We start from the raw sequence: 17,587 nt of genomic DNA, 5'->3' as shown, positions 1-17,587 counted from the left end.
GAAAGCTAGGGTATAAAATGCATTATTATTACCGCACATCGAGGCATAATTAATAACCGCATGCCTGAGCTTGATTGATCACTTGGTTCATGAAGAAAAAACATGCATGTGTACTCAATTTTCTGATTGAGAGAAAAACCACATAGATCTATAACTTGGGCTACGCCGTCGTGGTCGGAAGGTTTACTGTCATAAACCCCTCTATAATTATAACTGTACATTAACTAATACATAGGTTTTACATATATAATTATAATTGTCTATAAGTTATACCAGGAGCCCATATAAATAAGAGATCAATCTAGAATTCTTATTTAATATGGGCTTTTGGTTATAATTATACGCTATCAAAAACACTGCATGAGTCTATAACAAACAAAATACCAACAGAATGATAATTATTGCAATGTAACTTGTTGAATGCTATTCATAAAGAGTGAACAAGTTTCACAGTCCTAATGGTCCATACGCTTGGTTTGTGTTGAGTTCAATCTCTTCTTTGGGTGACACCTCCTCATAAACAGGACCAGCTGGTGCAGTGGACGCTGCGTTAGTTTGTCCTTCAGTTGCTGGGAAGTACACTGCTTTCTTACAAAAGAAAAGATACATCACTAGCAGTCCAGTGAGGAATCCAATGACTAGAGTGACAATGAAAGTGATGACCACACTGATAGCGACAGTTGCAGAAGTGGAGAACAAAGGAGCGACAGTAGAAACTGTGAGATATGACTGTATTAATTTTGGGGTAGCAAACAATTACTGACCTACACACATGATTGCCTCAGGCTCAGTGCTCCAGACTCCAGTATTAGTGCAAGTAATGGTGTTGGGTCCAGTCAGTGAGAGTCCATTGTCACACTGGTAAGTCAGCACTGTTCCTTCCAACACTGTCTCGTTCAACCTCTCATACTCAACTATAGCACCATTGCAAGGCTCAGTAGGAAGAGTGCAGTTGACTATAGGGACGGTCAGAAAATGACTATGAGTACATGTTTGTATCTCAATCAGCTCAACACGAGCATCCAATAACCTGCCATTGAATACATGTAACAAGTGTGGAACAAAGGCGGTGTACATACATAATACAATTTTCATAATACAATTTTACATTGCAGAAATAACTTTTAGAAATAAATAATTATGCCTCTAAACCAAGGCCAAGCCAATTTATTTAGCTGCATGCTTCAAGGATGCTTTTGTGAAACTCTAAAAAAACCCAACGCCACCCACTCTAGAGGCTTATTTGTTATCACACTTATCAGTGTGGTTTGGGAAGCCTAACAATTTCCCTAAGTCTAAAAACTCCCGCTCTCCCTTAATTTTTTATTGAGCTTTTTTTGTTATCAGCCTGCCTACATGTAGAAGTTGGCTTGGCCCAACTATATTTCACCTGGCCTCTCCCTGCATAACAAGCTCCCAGGATTCTCCACCCACTCTCCGCTACCCCCCACATCAGTGCATGTGCTGGTCCTCACATCAGGGGGGAACAGTCCATCGTCACAGCGATAGATGACCTGTGAACCCAGTGAGAAGGGTGGTAGCCTTCCACTGATGTCCACACTACCTCTGGATGGTATAGCAGGAGAACCACAACTCACTGGGGGATCTACTGCACGAGATCAACATTCCCTTTGGAGAGTTAATTCCTCATGTATGATATACCTGTAACTGGACTGCCGCAGTCAAAGGTCCCAGGGTCAGGAGACCATCCACTACTGCCACAGGTTGAGGTTATCACTTCATTGTCTTCATTGCAAGCAAAGGTGAGCATGGATCCACCAATAGTGACTGGAGGTGTGTTGGTGATAGTAACACCGGTAGCAGTAGACGGTGTGGGGCACACAACTGTATTAAAAGTATACATGATTGTTGCATGACCATGAAATGGCTTACTCAGATCCTCAATTGAAGCTTCTTGGCTCATTCCAACACAGTTCACAGCTCTGATGGTCATATTGTAGGGAGTGTTGTAGAAGATAGTTATCTGTGCCGAGGTGGTCTCCACAGTTACTGGTGACCCGGAGAAAGATGTTGGAGAGATGATGAGGACATAGCTGACAGACACACCACCTGTAGAGGAGGGGGAGTCCCAGTCCAGAGTGATATTAGAAGAACTGGGTTGATTTTGAGTGGCGGATACTCTTGTGTTGAGTGGAGAGGAGGGTGAATCTGTGGGTGTATTATAATTAATCACTTCTTGGATCTGGGTGTAGTAACCACTTGTTTCACACTGTACAAAACAAAAAACAGTCAACTCACCAGCCACAGTGATGGTGAGAGGACCCTCTCGTGAGCTCTCTCCCACACACTCCACCATAGTACCTTCTACAGTGGAGGTCTCAGTGAGAGTGGCAGTGACTATTCCTCCACTGCATGGAGTCAGTGAGAACACCACGGAATGCTGAATTACCTCGTGTACTATCAGTGTTGCTGGCACTTAAAGATATGCTAAATTGAGCCCCTTGTGGTGGAGTGACATCCCATCGTATGAAGATACCAGGCAGAGTACAGGTAAAGATGACAGTGTCATCAGGACAGGACACAGTGGGGGTGGATGTCAGAGTGGCTGCAAAAAAGTGTGTGTTCCAGTGAACACACACTTTTACAGATCTATAACTTACCTGCAGCAAGAGAAAACAGCTGGATGCTGATAATAATACTAACTACCTGTACTTGCATTGCAGGAGCTGGCTAGTACAATCATATAGATATTCTTTAACCTGGTTACCTATGAAGAAACACACCTCTTTCTATTGAGGAAGTCAGAAAACCACATCAGATGTTGTATTAAAGACCCACAAAAACATTTATGTGCTGGGATTGGCCAGAGGAAACCAGAAACAAGAAATCGGGCGAGAGCATAACTCCAATCTGTTACAATGTCACATGTACTTCTTCTAAAAGATTCCCCCTTCTAATAAGGCGCCACCAGGAGATTTGTCCCATATAAATTCATTGGCTATTTCATACACTATAGCCTCAAAACGTGTAGCGCCTTAGCTATTTAGAAGAAGTACAGTACCGTCGAGCGGGTAATCTTTGCTAGTGCAAATGTTCATACAAATGACCCATTTATTTTTCGTATAGCTCAGGATAGTGACGTTGAATCTATTTCGGTAGAATCAACCTGATACGAAATCTGCAAAAATTTCCACCATACGAAAATAAGACGCTATACGGATGTGAGTGCTTATCTTTATAGCACACACTTCCCTTCTACAGGTTACACAAACCCCACCCAGACTATTTAAACTGGCAATCTGATCGGTGCGACAACATTCCAAAACTGGCTCACGGATAAGCGGCCACTTTGACCAGACATCCCTCCCCTTCTGACTGCTGCTTGCGAGACTAATCACGGCTATTCTTATCACAGTTAACTGCTCTGGTAGTCACGTTATAGCGAGTGTTGTAGGAAATATTGAACTGTGCCGAGGTGGTCTCCACGGTGAAGTTGGTGACCCAGAGAGAGGTGTTGGGAACATGGTGAGGATATAGCTCACAGACACACCACCATGGAGTAGAGGAGGGAGGGTCCTACTCCAGAGTGATAATAGAGAAGCTGAGCTAGTTTTGAGTGGAGGATATTCTTGGGTTTAATGGAGAGGTATGCATGTGCAACAACTTTTGTCAAGAGTCAGTAAGTTTGACTGATAAATAGCTACTCACCAGCAACAAAGATTGTCTGCTGTATTACAAGTAATACCATTTGATATCAGTACAAGTTTGTTCCCTCCAGTACACTTCTGGAGTTGTCTAGCCTTGATTCCAGGCAGATTAAAATACGTATTTTAATCAGCCTTGAATTGAGGCTAGGAGTAGCCTCGACCCCAGGCCGATCCGTCTCCATGCAATTGAACGCTAGGTCACCTATTGGAGATGGATCGGCCTGGGATCGAGGCTATATAAGGAGAATTGTAACCTGTTGGTGTTTGTTTAGCCAGCTGCTGTGATCATAAAGGATACATTCTTTTGAAAGCAAACTGTTGACAATAGAGATGAATGCAAACAAACAGTTCAGTGCAATCAAGTAGCTCTATAGCTACTCTGCATATCCGGTATTTGATTCTCATAAATTAATTCGACTGCAACTCAGTCAATGTGGCCTCTAGGACAAGATAGTCATTACACAATCTCCATTGTCTCGCTTGTCATAATGACAAATGAAAGGTATCGTAAAACATAAACTCCACTTTTTTTCTTGGTGAAACTATGAGCTCTACAACTATCAGTACCACTACATTTGAATATAAGGGGAGACAGTCAAGCTTTATATATAGTACTGCAATATATGTAATTCACATGCAGCCTCTGAATATGCACTTAGAACAGTTACAGGTATCGTGTAATGATGAGATAGCTTCTGAAATTTCCCGTTAGGCCGTTTTATATCCACGTCTGTACTATAACATAATTTGTGGTTCTACCTTGTTTTGTTAGCGTATCAGAGACTGAGGTACGCATGCTGCAATGAAATCACATAGAATTTGGATATCGAGTCCCAAAAAACAAATAATATCGTGTGCCGGTGGTCCATGACAAACAAACATACGTAAAATTGCAACGTTGAACACTAGGTATATACAAGGGACTCACTTTGCTCACCCCAATAAGTGTACAGGGACAGATGTAGTGACATTTTTACTTAGTGCAATTATAGTTACTAATTACAAATTCTCCCATTGTGTTGTGCACACTTCACCCCTTTACTATGTAATAGCTGTATCTTTTTGCATTTGTTATGCTCGATCTTTAATGTGCAATACCTCCAACCGTCAACCTCAATTTGCTATTATAGACAGTCTCACACGTCTTTTCAAAGCTGAATTAGTGAAGTATAGCAATGTTCCATACTAACTTGTCCGCAGAAATTGACTCATAAAGCATATAGATCTACATGTATAGATGACACTATTGAAACCGTTCAGGTTTTACTGTATACAGTCACTTATTATCCTAACTTCGATTCATAATAATTATGCGTTTCAGTACCAATATTTATGTATGTACTGTGATGCATTTCCTTTAGGACAAGTTTAATTAATTTTTGCTTATTTTGTTGATACAAAACATGTGATGCCTTTAATGAACAGATGTATTAATTTGTGCTATTAATACGTAACTCAAACTGTACAACGTAAACTTGTACTAATCTAACTTAAACGAGCATGCTGACTATAAAATAATTATATAGCTAGCTAATGTTGGGTGGAAAACAAAATGCACGGTTCACAGTCCTACTGGTCCATACGCCTGGTTAGTGTTCAGTTCCATCTCCTCTTTAGGTGACACCTCCTCATAAACAGGACCAGTTGGTGCAGTGTTTCTTACACTAGTTTGTCCTTTTGTTGCTGGGAAGTACACTGCTTTCTTACGAGAGAAAAGATGCATCACCAGCAATCCAGTGAGGAATCCAATGACTAGAGTGACAATGAAAGTGATGACCACACTGATAGCGACAGTTGCAAAAGTGGAGAACAAGGGAGCGACAGTAGAAACTGTGAGATGAGATAGTATATATACGTATATGCATGTACTATGGGATACATGAATTTATATAGATACGGAATCTCATGCGAGCTTTTAGCCTTGTATCTATGACTTGTGTCAGTTTACACAAAACAAAGCTGATCACCTTCTGAATCAGTCATAAGTACACACTTGATTGCCTCAGGCTCAGTGCTCCAGACTCCAGCATTAGTGCAAGTGATGGTGTTGGGCCCAGTAAGTGAGAATCCATTGTCACACTGGTAGGTCAGCATGGTTCCCTCCAACACCGTCTCATTCAACCTCTCATAGTCCACTATAGCACCATTGCACAGCTCAAGAGGAAAAGAGCAGTTGGCTATAATTATGGACGGTCAGAAAGTGATATGTTTGTATTATACGAGCACCCAATAACCTGCGCATTGAAATTAATGTGGAACAAAGGCGGTGTCGTAAGCTAATATAATTGTACGTCTATAGAATGAACTTTTTCGAAGGAAATCAAAAACATTGCCTCTAAACAGCTACATTTCACCTGGTCTCTCCCTGCACACCAAGCTCCCAGGATTCTCCACCCACTCTCCCCTACCCTCCACATCAGTGCATGTGCTGGTCTTCACATCAGGTGGGAACAGTCCCTCGTCACAGCGGTAGATGACCTGTAAACCTAGTAAGAAGGGTGGTGTTCCACTACTGATGTCCACACTGCCTCTGGATGGTGCAGCAGGAGAACCACAGGTAACTGAGGCTCATGGAAAATGCAGACATTTAATAATTATTTATAAGTATACCTGTAGGACTGCCACAGTCGAAGGTCCAAGGGTCAGGAGACCACCCACTACTGCCACAGGTTGAGGTCCTCACTTCATTGTCTCCACTGCAAGTAAAGGTGAGCATGGATCCACCAATAGTGACAGGAGGTGTGTTGGTGATAGTCACACCAGCAGCAGTAGATGGTGTGGGGCACACAACTGCATTACAGAGAATTAAGGAGCACATGATTGTTGTATAACCAAGAAATGGCTTACTCAGATCCACGATTTGACTTTCATTCATTCCAGCACAGTTGACAGCTCTGATGGTTACATTGTAAAGAGTGTTGTAAGAGATGGTGATCTGTGCAGAGGTGGTCCCGATGGTAACTGATGACCCGTAGAGAGGTGTTGGGGAGATGGTGAGGATATAGCTGACAGACACACCACCAGTAGAAAAGGGAGGGTCCCACTCCAGAGTGATATTGGGTTGGTTTTGAGTGGAAGATACAGTTGGGTTCAGTGGAGAGGAGGGTGGATCTGTAGGGTGTATCAAGTTGATCAAGAAATTGTGCTTATGAAAAGAACTCACCAGCCACAGTGATGGTAAGAGGACCCTCTCGTGAGCTCTCTCCCACACACTCCACCACAGTACCTTCTACTGTGGAGGCCTTGGACAGTGAGGTGAGAGTGGCAGTGAGCATTCCTCCACTGGAGTTAGTGAGATCACCACGAAATGCTGGATCACCTTGTATCTCATTATCGTTGCTGGGAGTCAAATTGATTCTGAACAACTCTATCCGGCCTTGTGGAGCAGCCATTGCAGCAAACACCATCCATCGTATGAGGTTACCAGGCAGAGTACAGGTGAAGGTGACAGTCTCATCAGGACAGGCCACAGTGGAGGGAGCTGTTGTCAGTGTGGCTGTAAAACATGTAAAATTTAGGCTAGTGAATACAGACGTCTATGTGTAGCTAGTTCTTACCTGCAGCAAAAACAAACAATTGCAGGATATTTGCTGCAAATAGTTGCATTGCACTCATCATAGTCATAGATAGTGGAGGAACTACTATATATGCTCTCATTCAGCTTGCAGAATGTCAATCTCAAAATTAATTATGCTTAAATGAAACATAGTACAGTAGAACCTCGATTATCCGGCCCTCGATTATCCGGAACCTCGATTATCCGGCTTGGCAGTTTTCTTTTTAATCAGATTACATAATTCAGAAAATGGGCGTGTCCCTCAAATGCGCATGCGTGTTGCAGCTGTTACCATGGAGACATGCCTGCTTTTCTTTTGCGCATGCGCAGACAACATGCGGCACTGCTGTTCATCAATAAAGTGGGTGGATCAAGGCGTGGTTTATCTATTCGATTATCCGGCATATTCACTTATCCGGCCTGCTTCTGGAACCAAGGTGTCCGGATAATCGAGGTTCTACTGTAGTGAGAACGCAATAGAACCGGATGAAACCAGAAGAGGTAGGACAGTGCAGCGATCCCAGGCCGAGTTTTCGCTTTTATAAGGGTTAGACAAACACAGATAATTACTACACACAGGTTAGCCTCGAATCCAGGCCGATTAAAATCGGCCTGGTCTCGAGGCTACACACAGGTAAAATAAAACGCATAAAAATATAAGTATAAACCATGTAAGAATAAAATGAGTTGCAATGAGTTAAAGCAGTGGCGGGTCTAGAAAAGGGGATTCCAGGGCTCTGAGTAGTCTCATGGGATCAGCCCCCTCCTGAGAAGGGGTCTGAGCACTCTTGATGTAGTTTTGTTGCACACGCTGGAATTCCAGCGGCTCAATCAGATTGACTTATTCTAGTCAGGTGATATTATAGGAGGCAATAAAGAACTGTACGTTGCTCAACGCATTTGGATAATCATTAACGCATGCATTACGCATGGTAAACCCTTCATACATAGACGCTGCTACGAAGCATAAGCAAGCCAAGCAGGGGTCCTTGGGCACAGAGTTAGCACCACAGGCAAAAGACATACATGAAGCACCTTCTTCAGAGAGAGAGAGAGAGAGAATGCCTGTACTTGACGCTTTGTACAATTAACAAATACGCGGGGCGTAAGGTCAGGAATTGATTACATTCCATTGGTCTGGCACATTCCACTGTGAAATGACCTCAAGACAAGAGTGCTCAGACCCCTTCTCAGGAGGGGGCTGATCCATGAGACTAGGCTCTGAGTTGGTTAAGGACTGTTACATTTGACCTAAAAAAAGGTCGTCACTTCTTTGAAACAGTGAGCATGCGCATTAACACACCGAATTTGTTCCTAAAAAAAAGGTCATCACTTTTCATAAGCAGTCTTCATAGTCACTGAAACTGCAAAGCTTCGCAGGACTAACAAGGACTAAAGGTAAGTGAGAAGTGCATGTGAAAGCTAATAAGAAAGGAACAACTTGCTAAATAGTTGCTTGAGCCTCCCACTCACTTCTTTCTCAAAGGGGGGTTCAATTGAAAGAACCCCCTCTGGATCCGCCACTGAAAAGGCAAGCTTCTTGGATGACCATGTCTATCGCCACAGCTTCATTCACATTCAGCCTAGTTTTAAGAGTTAGGTAAGTAGCAGGGGCGTAGGGAGGGGCAGGGCTTTGGGGGCTGGAGGGGGCTGGAGCCCCCCCTTCCTCTGCAAAATCCACACTAAGAGCGACTGAAGAAGAAAGATCTAGTGCCAACTTGCCAAGCTCTAGTAGGAGGTGTGGTTTCCGGAGCGCCGCAAATTTAATGACTCATTTCTGGGAATATTGTTAATTTTGTTGTACTTGTTACTTGTATTTTTATGATGTTACAATTTTGTTGTACTTGTAATAACAATTAATATGCATGAAACATTGCTCATATTTACAGTGCTAACTACATGCACAATTTAATATAATTATTATGATAATGTAGCTGATCAGTTACTTTGCTGGCTCTTCATCAGTACTCAGGTTGGCAGTACTAGAGCTTGGCAAGTTGGCACTAGATCTTGGCCTTGAGAAATAGTGGTCCAGTTTCTATGGAGTGTTGTTTGTATCAAAATCCTTTTTTAAGGAACATTGTCCACAAAAAGGCGCTATTCCTCGAGCCACGGATATTTACTAAACATCAGTGTTATAAAAAGCAATGAAAAACAGTGATATTTACTAAAAAGCAGTAATATTAATTAGTAAAAAGCAGTAATATTAATTTTACTAAAAAACAGTGATATTTAGCAGTGATACTTACTAAAGCAGTGATACTTAGTAAAAAGCAGTGATGTTTACCAAAAAGCAGTGATATTTACTAAAAAGTAGTGATGTTTAGTAAAAAGCAGTGATGTTTACTGTTTAGTCCTTCGACCTGACCAGAGATTAACTTGAAGTTTACTTGTATATTTGACGACCATAACTACTGCTTTTTTTACTAAACATCACTGCTTTTTACTAAATATCACTGAACATCACTGCTTTTTACTAAGCATCACTGCTTTTTACTAGTAAATATCACTAAATATCACTGCTTTTTAGTGAATATCACTGCTATTTAAATATCACTGCTTTTTACTAAAATAATATCATTGCTTTTTAGTAAATATCACTGTTTTTCACTGCTTTTATAACACTGATGTTTAGTAAATATCCGTGGCTCGAGGAATAAGCGCCTTCTCATGAACAATGTTCCTTAAAAAAAGGATTTTGCACTCCATAAGTTTCTGCGACATAGTTGCTGCTCTCAATCAACCTCCTGCTCTCAACCAACCTCGGTGGTAGACTATTAATCAGTTGCACAGTGCATTGCGCATGTGCAAGAAATAGTTTATAGCCACACCTGCTTCAATAACTGCTTTGCGCCAGAACCAGGTGCTTTGCACCCAGATTTGTCTTGCTGAATTATGTAACATGCTGATAAGCAGCTATGAATAATCATTAATTTTTATTCTATGAGTATTATTATTCTGAAGTGGGTGTTAATCAATTTTACCTTGACGTGACACAGACCACAGTAGAAATGCTGCAATCTGATTGGGCTGCAACTATTGTTGCAGCAAAGACAAATCCTGACATTGGCTTGAAACCCTATCTCCCGCCAGGGACGGTCTTGCTGTACACTGAGCTAGATTTAGTATGAATTTAACATTATCTAAGGTGTGTTAATTCAGCCAGTCACCTAACTCCTACTTTGTATACTCCCCAATTTATTGTCCTGAGGTTATTTGGCTCTACTGAAACACGCCGAGCCACTTTTCTGACTTTCTGAGAGCCATGATTCGAGAACAGGAACTGGATCATGGCTCTTAGAAAGTCAGAAAAGTGGAGTGATCGGGCAATTAAGAGCATCTCATTACATCTGCGCAAAGTCAAGGGTTAACCTTGGAATCCATTGCCCTGCTACGCCCACTCATATACCCTTCACTTCCGCTTTTTCCGATTTCTGGTCCTATACACACGCATGCGTTTCCAATCCCTTTCCTCTATAATTATGTTACATGTATATGGCATAATGCAGATTATAATAATATGCATTTGCACTGTGTGTAAATGAAGGAGATTTTTAATGTGAATAATAGGTACATTTTTCAAGAATAGAATATAATGGGTGAAAAAAGCATATTTATCAGGGCCTATATACTGCTTATAGGAAGAAAACCTAAGAATTTACTATGGAATTCATGAATTCACTAAAATTCACTGTCTTTTATTAGGGAGAAACTTGACCAATCAGAAGAGTTTGACGTCATTGGGCAACAAGTTAGTTAACCTCGATCCCAGGCCGAGTTTTCGCTTTTGTAACGGTTAGGCGAACAACTACAAGTTAGTTAGCCGCAGGCCCCGAGGGCATTATGTTGCTCCAGTGCAATATATGGCATGTTGCACTCGTGCTGAGCAAAAATTATTTGTTACGATAATTTAATATCCTGTTTTTCAGTACCACTATTTATGTATGTGCTGCATGTGATGCATTTCCTTTAGGAGAAGTTTGACTTCTCTTAAAATTGTTGCTTATTTTGTTGATATACAAAACATGTGATGGTTTTAATAAGCAGATTCTGAAGTATTTATGCTATTAACTCAAACTATGCCTTAAAGCTACATTTTTAGCTATATAATTATACATGTATTATGATCGACAATGTATACGTTGGGTAGAAAACAAAATGCACGGTTCACAGTCTTACTGGTCCATACGCCTGGTTAGTGTTCAGTTCCATCTCCTCTTTAGGTGACACCTCCTCATAAACCGGACCAGCTGGTGGTGTGGGTCCTACGTTAGCTTGTCCTTTAGCTGCTAGAGAGTATACTGCCTTCTTACGAGAGCAAAGGTGCATCACTAGGAGTCCAGTGAGGAATCCAAGAATGGCAGCAACAAAGAAAGTAATAATTACACTGATAGTAGCAACTACACCAATGGATACGGAGGTGGCAGTAGGACCTGTGAAATCGATGTATTATGGGATTACGAACCATATCTCACATTCAAGTACACACATGATGGCCTTCACCTTCAGTTGGTGACACACACATGATTGCCTCAGGCTCAGTGCTCCAAACTCCAGCGTTAGTGCAAGGGATGTTGTTGGGTCCAGTCAGTGAGAGTCCATTGTCACACTGGTATAAGTCAGCACTGTTCCCTCCAACACTGTCTCGTTCAACAGCTCATAGTCTATTATAATAATACCGTTGGATGGTTCCTTGGGTAGAGAGCAGTTGACTGTCGTGAAATGCAACATAACTATAATTATGATACACACTATATATAGTTAACGGCATGCTCACTAGGTATGTCTCTGCAAATGATATTAGTGTCTGGTCTCCAAATTCCCACTCCTCCTACACTGTCACATGTACTGGACATAATTATCACCAGCTGGGAAAAGTCCTATGTCACAACAAAAGTTTATCACTGAGTCCATCAAAAAGGGTGATGTCTGGCCCTTAACGTCCACACTGCCTCCTGGAAGGTGCGACAGGAGGCCCACAGGTGACCTCTAAGGAAGGGGGCAAATAGTAACAGTCATGAAAGTGATCTACTTAACCTGAGGGACAGTTATATATGGTGAGGTCAGGTGACCATCGTCCATCACTCTCACAGGTTGATGGTACCGTCTGCATGTCCATCGCAAGTGAAGCTTAGTGTTGATCCCACTAGTGCAGGCAGTGGAGGAGCACCATTGATAGTCACTCTGTTTGCAGGTGTTGAATTGGAGGGGCAGGTAACTGCAGCATACAGAAAATAAATAACACAAGGTTAGCTAGTGTAGCAACTAATTATACCAATAGAAGGAATCATCGTCATCATAATATCACTACTGAATCCAGCACAGTTTACAGCTCTGATGGCCACAGTGTAGGGAATATTGTAAAAAGTAATGATCTGTGCTGAGGTGGTCTCCACAGTGGCTGGTGACCCGGAGGGAGGTGTTGGGGAGATGATAGCTGACAGACACACCACTAGTACGTAGAGGAGGGAGGGTCCCACTCCAGAGTGATAATAGTGGAACTGACTACATTATGTTGTGAAGCCAATATTGGAGTTGATGGAGACGATGGAGGCTCTGTTTGAGATGCAATAATATTACAGTGTTATGTTTGGCTCACTGACTGGCCACTGTGATTGACTGTGATTGATCATGACTCCATTGTTCCACGGCTGGAACAGGTGACAACACTGCCATTCAGCAAGGACGCCTCAGTGATGGTGGTGAGAGTGGAGGTAAGAGTACCATTACTTGTATTCGTTACAAACATGAACCCTTCAACTCTAGCAGGCAGTAGAGTACCAGAAATAGAGAATAAAAGTTGTCTCACCTGCCCAGATACGACATAGCCAGGTGGAGGATCAGCTATCCATTGTAGAACAGTTCCACTCACAGAGTAGGTAAAGACAACAGGGTCATTTGGACATGCCGCACCATCACCACTGCTGGATGTCAACTGAATGGCTGCAAAAATAGACCATAACGGCATGTGTGATAAAAAGCTTGCCTAATTTCCCTCTTTGTTCAATAGCTAAACACACCATATCTGCATAGATCTATATAGCATACATTACTCAGTAGATTCTGAACTTACTAGAGACTGTAGAAATCAATAGACTGAGACTGAAAATTAAATACATCCCTTGAAAACAAAACAGTTGATGGATCCATTCCAGTTTATATATATACCACACAAGAATGATTGGTAATCTTAAATGCATTTTGTGGTTGATTGCTGACTGCATGCTGAGCCTGATTATAGAACAAAGTGAAAGAAAACATATAGATCTACAATTAAAAGAATGGAGCGAAAACCAGATGCTATTGAAGACCTTAAATTTGCCTGTAAACTAAATTATCTTTTGCAGCAGCTAGATCTATATAGTGTACATGCATCGACTGACTTGGGTAGAGTGGACAACATACTAACTCACTATAACTGTGTATATAGCCTATAGAGCCCGGGGCCCCCCCCCCACGTACCTGAAATGTTGATGTCTATATACAGTTTTATACAATAGACCTACATGTACAAGTTGAAGGTGTTTGTGATAATTAAGGGTACGTGTTTTTGTAGATTATGTGGTAGATAAATGTGGGCCAGTGTACACAAGAGAATCCTCAAGTGAGCTTATGAATGTGTTGTGTGTTGTTATGTAAATAGAGGCACTGCAGAGTGTAATATTTATACACGTAATAGCAGTTTTCACTAAATCTAATCTTGTACCCCCCCCTCCAGTTTCATTCTCCTATTTGGAGAGCTGAGTGGTGTGAGTGGGTGTGGTGACCGAGTGTCCTCCCTCCTCCCCCTCTGTGCTGAGACACTACAACACAGACATAGATACTACCCTCAACACATAAACCTCCTGGAGACACTGCTCAAACTGGTGAGATGGTTGATAAAAGGATACTCTTTATGTCATTCAGTATGACCCCAGAGGAGGTCCGACATCAATACACAGAACTTATATAATTATAGTGATTCGTGCACGCATGCTCTCTAAGTATATAAAGTTACTGTTGTGATGTATGTTGTACTATCGATAGGTTGGGTTGAAATTTCTTAGCCAGCTAGATCACCTAAGTTTCCTGACACTGTAAGAAACGTTCGAAGTAGAGCATTTTCATTAATTTTGTGTAATTATACTGTGCATGACTACATGTATCTAACTTCTTTGAGTGTTCAATGTTTCTCTGTCCTTGTTTTCTACATTTAAAGCTATTTCAAGATAATGAGATCTGCATACTCCACTTATTACGAGTACTCCCGCTCTACCCTCACAGAGCAGTGACAATGCCTGGTATACAGTCTGCTGGAGTGGACTGTCTCACCTTCCTCCATCAGCCGCTGGGGAGAATGATCTTCAGAGGGAGAATAGAACAACACGATCCAATGTGAGTCGTTGATATATACGTAGCTGCATGACTTATGCCAACAACTCTGTTTACATTGTTCTAAGTTGTTGATAATGAACAGTTGCAGTACGTGCTAGCTATATAAATTATGGTAATTGTTACATGTACATGCATCTATTGATGAAAGTACCAGAAGTTTCACAGTCCTACTGGTCCATACGCCTGGTTAGTATTCAGTTCAATCTGGGTCTTACGTTAGCTCGCTCTTTAGCTGACGGGGAGTACACATTCTTTTTATGAATGAACAAATACATTATCAAGAGTCCCATCAACAATCCAATGACGGTGAATAGAACTGCCGTGACAACCACGCTGATGGAGACAGCTGCATCAAATCGACTCCCATCTAGGCTGGCGCAATTGTAAGAAACAGCTGTATAAGTGGTTCAAGGTATATAAAAGCATGATTACTTTAAGTAATGAATACACTTGCCTCTGCAGACTGTCTCCACTGGGTTTTTGTCCCACTCTCCTGTAGCTAGACAGGTGGCAGTCATTATGCCCTCAGGGAACAGTCCAACATCACACTGGAATTTCACTTGTGTATCGGAAAAAGCTGGTACTGAATGATCACTGATGGTGCCATTCCGTGGTGGTGATAGTGGAGCCTTGCAGTTCATTGGAGGAGCAGCTGTGTAAATAACATACTGTTTGAAGTATTTAACAAGATGCTCAGTAGAGCATTCACCCCGTGCGTTGAGCTTCATCGCACAGCAGCAAAACGGATACAATAATTTTTACCGTAACAACTTATCATTAGGGGAATTAATATGATCGTAAATCTATAAAGCAACGATTAGATTGATTAGTTTGTCATCTTCGAAGATTGCCTACAAGTTAAACTGCATATAAGTAGAGCAGTTAAAAAATGAAAGTGTCTAGTTCGCTCAAACAGCTCATTGTTGTGTGTACACACATACACAAACCGACACACACACACCAATCACTCTATCCTCTGCTGCGCGCTGCGCATGCACACACGGGGTAAATATATAGTCAAGAGCTTAAACTCACGAGTTGTAGGAGTAGGTGTGGTTATAAATAGTGATGTACACTCAATAGCCTCAGGGTCTGGACTCCACATCAGTGTACCCTCACATGTCACCATCGTAACAGCAGACATATACCCAGCGTCACACTGGATGGTTACTGTTGATCCTGATAATCTGCTGGAGACTGGTCCAAAAGCTCCATTCATGGGGTTGATCAACACAGGACAGTTGCCTGCACTAGAGGAGGTCAGTGAAGTGTGCTGTTTAAAGACGATGGCGACTCACCGATCCTAAAGTTGTACTCAGCTGTTGTACTGTTCCCAGCACAGTTGGTAGCCACAACACTGACAGTGTAGTCCACATTGTATTGAGCAGTCACAGTGACAGAGGTGGATGTGAGGACAGTAGTAGAGAGCTGAGCCAGAAGTGAGATGGTCACTGTGTAGGTGAGGTCATCTCTACCACCAGTTTCAGTAGGAGGGTCCCACTGTACAGATACACTAGCTTCATTGGATGAGCTGCTCAGAATGGAATGTCTGATGGTTGAAGGTGGTCCTGGTGGATCTATGTAACTTAGTCAGACAATGGACGATACACTATAGCTAACTGCAACTCACCAACCAATCGGATCGTTGAAGATCCTATATTGGTTAAAATAGGCAGTGGGTCCACACAGAACACAGTGATCCCATTCTCTGCTGTTCTTGACAGAGTAGATGTTAATGTAGTGTCATTGAATGCAATCAGTGTTACGGTGTAACCTGATACAACATTGGGTACATTGAGACCAGAGGGAGAAGAGATGATAGTGATAGGAGTTGCATCTGATGGCACCCATCTCATGGAATCTCCATTATAGCAGTGCAGGTGAAAGTGACTGTCTCCATTGGACAAGGTCTCTCCACACTCACTGAATATTGTGCTTTATGAAACATGCAGCAATGTAAGGAAATCTATAATTGAAAGTCAGTCTTACCAGTGCTGAAGCTAGCCAGAAAGCAAATCAGGAGAACTCTAATGAGCTTTATTATCTCTATTAGTGTCATCTCTATTGACAGTTAGAAGGTTAATGTGATGCTGACTAGACAACCTCCTTTGCAATTGTTTACAGTCATTAATATTAATACACTTCCTGTTTTCGCATATAGACAGATTATAGAACATAAGACTAATCAAGGGTATAATTGTTCTCTCGCTGATTAAGCAAACATTTATATATGCCCACGAATTTAATATCGCATGCATGCATGCTGCAAAAGGCTGCTATTCCACGGACATTAAATCCGCAAAAACCGGTCATTCCGCAAAAGCTTATACCCTCGAAATATACTTGCTCACAATCTTCACAATAATTACGTAATACATGTATCTACTCTCCCAGAGCCATGCATGCAGTGCTCTAGATCAAGTGGCTTGCACATCCTCTAAACCCTATTTTCATTACAGCTCAGCAACCCCCCCCACACACACACAACATGACACACATATATAAGGTGAACAAGGATTGTCAGAGACTGTATACGTGGGACGAACGGTGAGAGTACTGTTGTAGTGTTTCCATGAAGATAGCCTGCCGTTAAGAGACGGTGAGTGTTAGTCTACCAATGTCCAATGTTTAAATCGGTTTATATGTCTCATTCACCTCTTTTAGACGGTAACTTCTAATTCCCGATATAAGAAACACTACGATACTCATTCCCTTAATTGTCTGTATGTATTGTATTTGAGCTCTCTTACTTCATTATAGAGTAGTGACTGAGTGACTTCAATGAAAGTACATTAGATATGGCATGTGGTAGATCTAGTGGTAATGAGTAAGTGGGACAATATACAAGCTATTCATTTTAACAACATCTACGTAAGTAAATCTTCCTTCGTTTCATTTTAATGCATTTATTGACTGATTTAATACTACTCCCCCCCTCCCCCCACACACACATGCTCAACCCTTAATTTTTGTCTCACTAAAATTAATG

General features: G+C 41.7%; 2 protein-coding genes and 1 long non-coding RNA gene across 5 annotated transcripts in view; all 3 read right to left on the bottom strand.

The window, feature by feature from the left end:
- LOC135347728 (uncharacterized) overlaps positions 1–17,587 on the bottom strand; it is a 53,334-nt gene that overhangs the window by 30,197 nt on the left and 5,550 nt on the right. The window lies entirely within an intron of this gene.
- Positions 366–2,720, bottom strand: LOC135347699 (uncharacterized). 3 transcript variants are annotated; one of them, XM_064545723.1, is made up of 6 exons: positions 2,622–2,720; positions 2,260–2,566; positions 1,894–2,169; positions 1,391–1,845; positions 765–1,030; positions 366–716 (listed from the first exon to the last, which is right to left on the bottom strand). In XM_064545723.1, the coding sequence occupies exons 4-6, from the start codon at positions 1,405–1,407 to the stop codon at positions 448–450; spliced, it is 552 nt and encodes a 183-aa protein (XP_064401793.1). In that variant the 5' UTR covers positions 1,408–1,845; positions 1,894–2,169; positions 2,260–2,566; positions 2,622–2,720; the 3' UTR covers positions 366–447. The 3 variants fall into 3 exon arrangements, with proteins under 3 accessions (XP_064401793.1, XP_064401810.1, XP_064401801.1); XM_064545740.1 differs by having other exon boundaries at positions 765–956; XM_064545731.1 differs by lacking the exon at positions 2,622–2,720 and having other exon boundaries at positions 2,260–2,591.
- LOC135342833 (uncharacterized) lies at positions 5,087–7,283 on the bottom strand. Its single transcript, XM_064539679.1, has 7 exons — positions 7,226–7,283; positions 6,832–7,164; positions 6,516–6,779; positions 6,279–6,458; positions 6,023–6,229; positions 5,636–5,845; positions 5,087–5,498 (listed from the first exon to the last, which is right to left on the bottom strand). Exons 1-7 carry the CDS (start codon positions 7,281–7,283, stop codon positions 5,230–5,232), a joined length of 1,521 nt encoding a protein of 506 aa, XP_064395749.1. The 3' UTR covers positions 5,087–5,229.

This window comes from Halichondria panicea, chromosome 1, assembly GCF_963675165.1.
Source record: "Halichondria panicea chromosome 1, odHalPani1.1, whole genome shotgun sequence".
NCBI lineage: Eukaryota > Metazoa > Porifera > Demospongiae > Suberitida > Halichondriidae > Halichondria > Halichondria panicea.
This window is presented reverse-complemented; position numbering and strand designations above follow the sequence as displayed.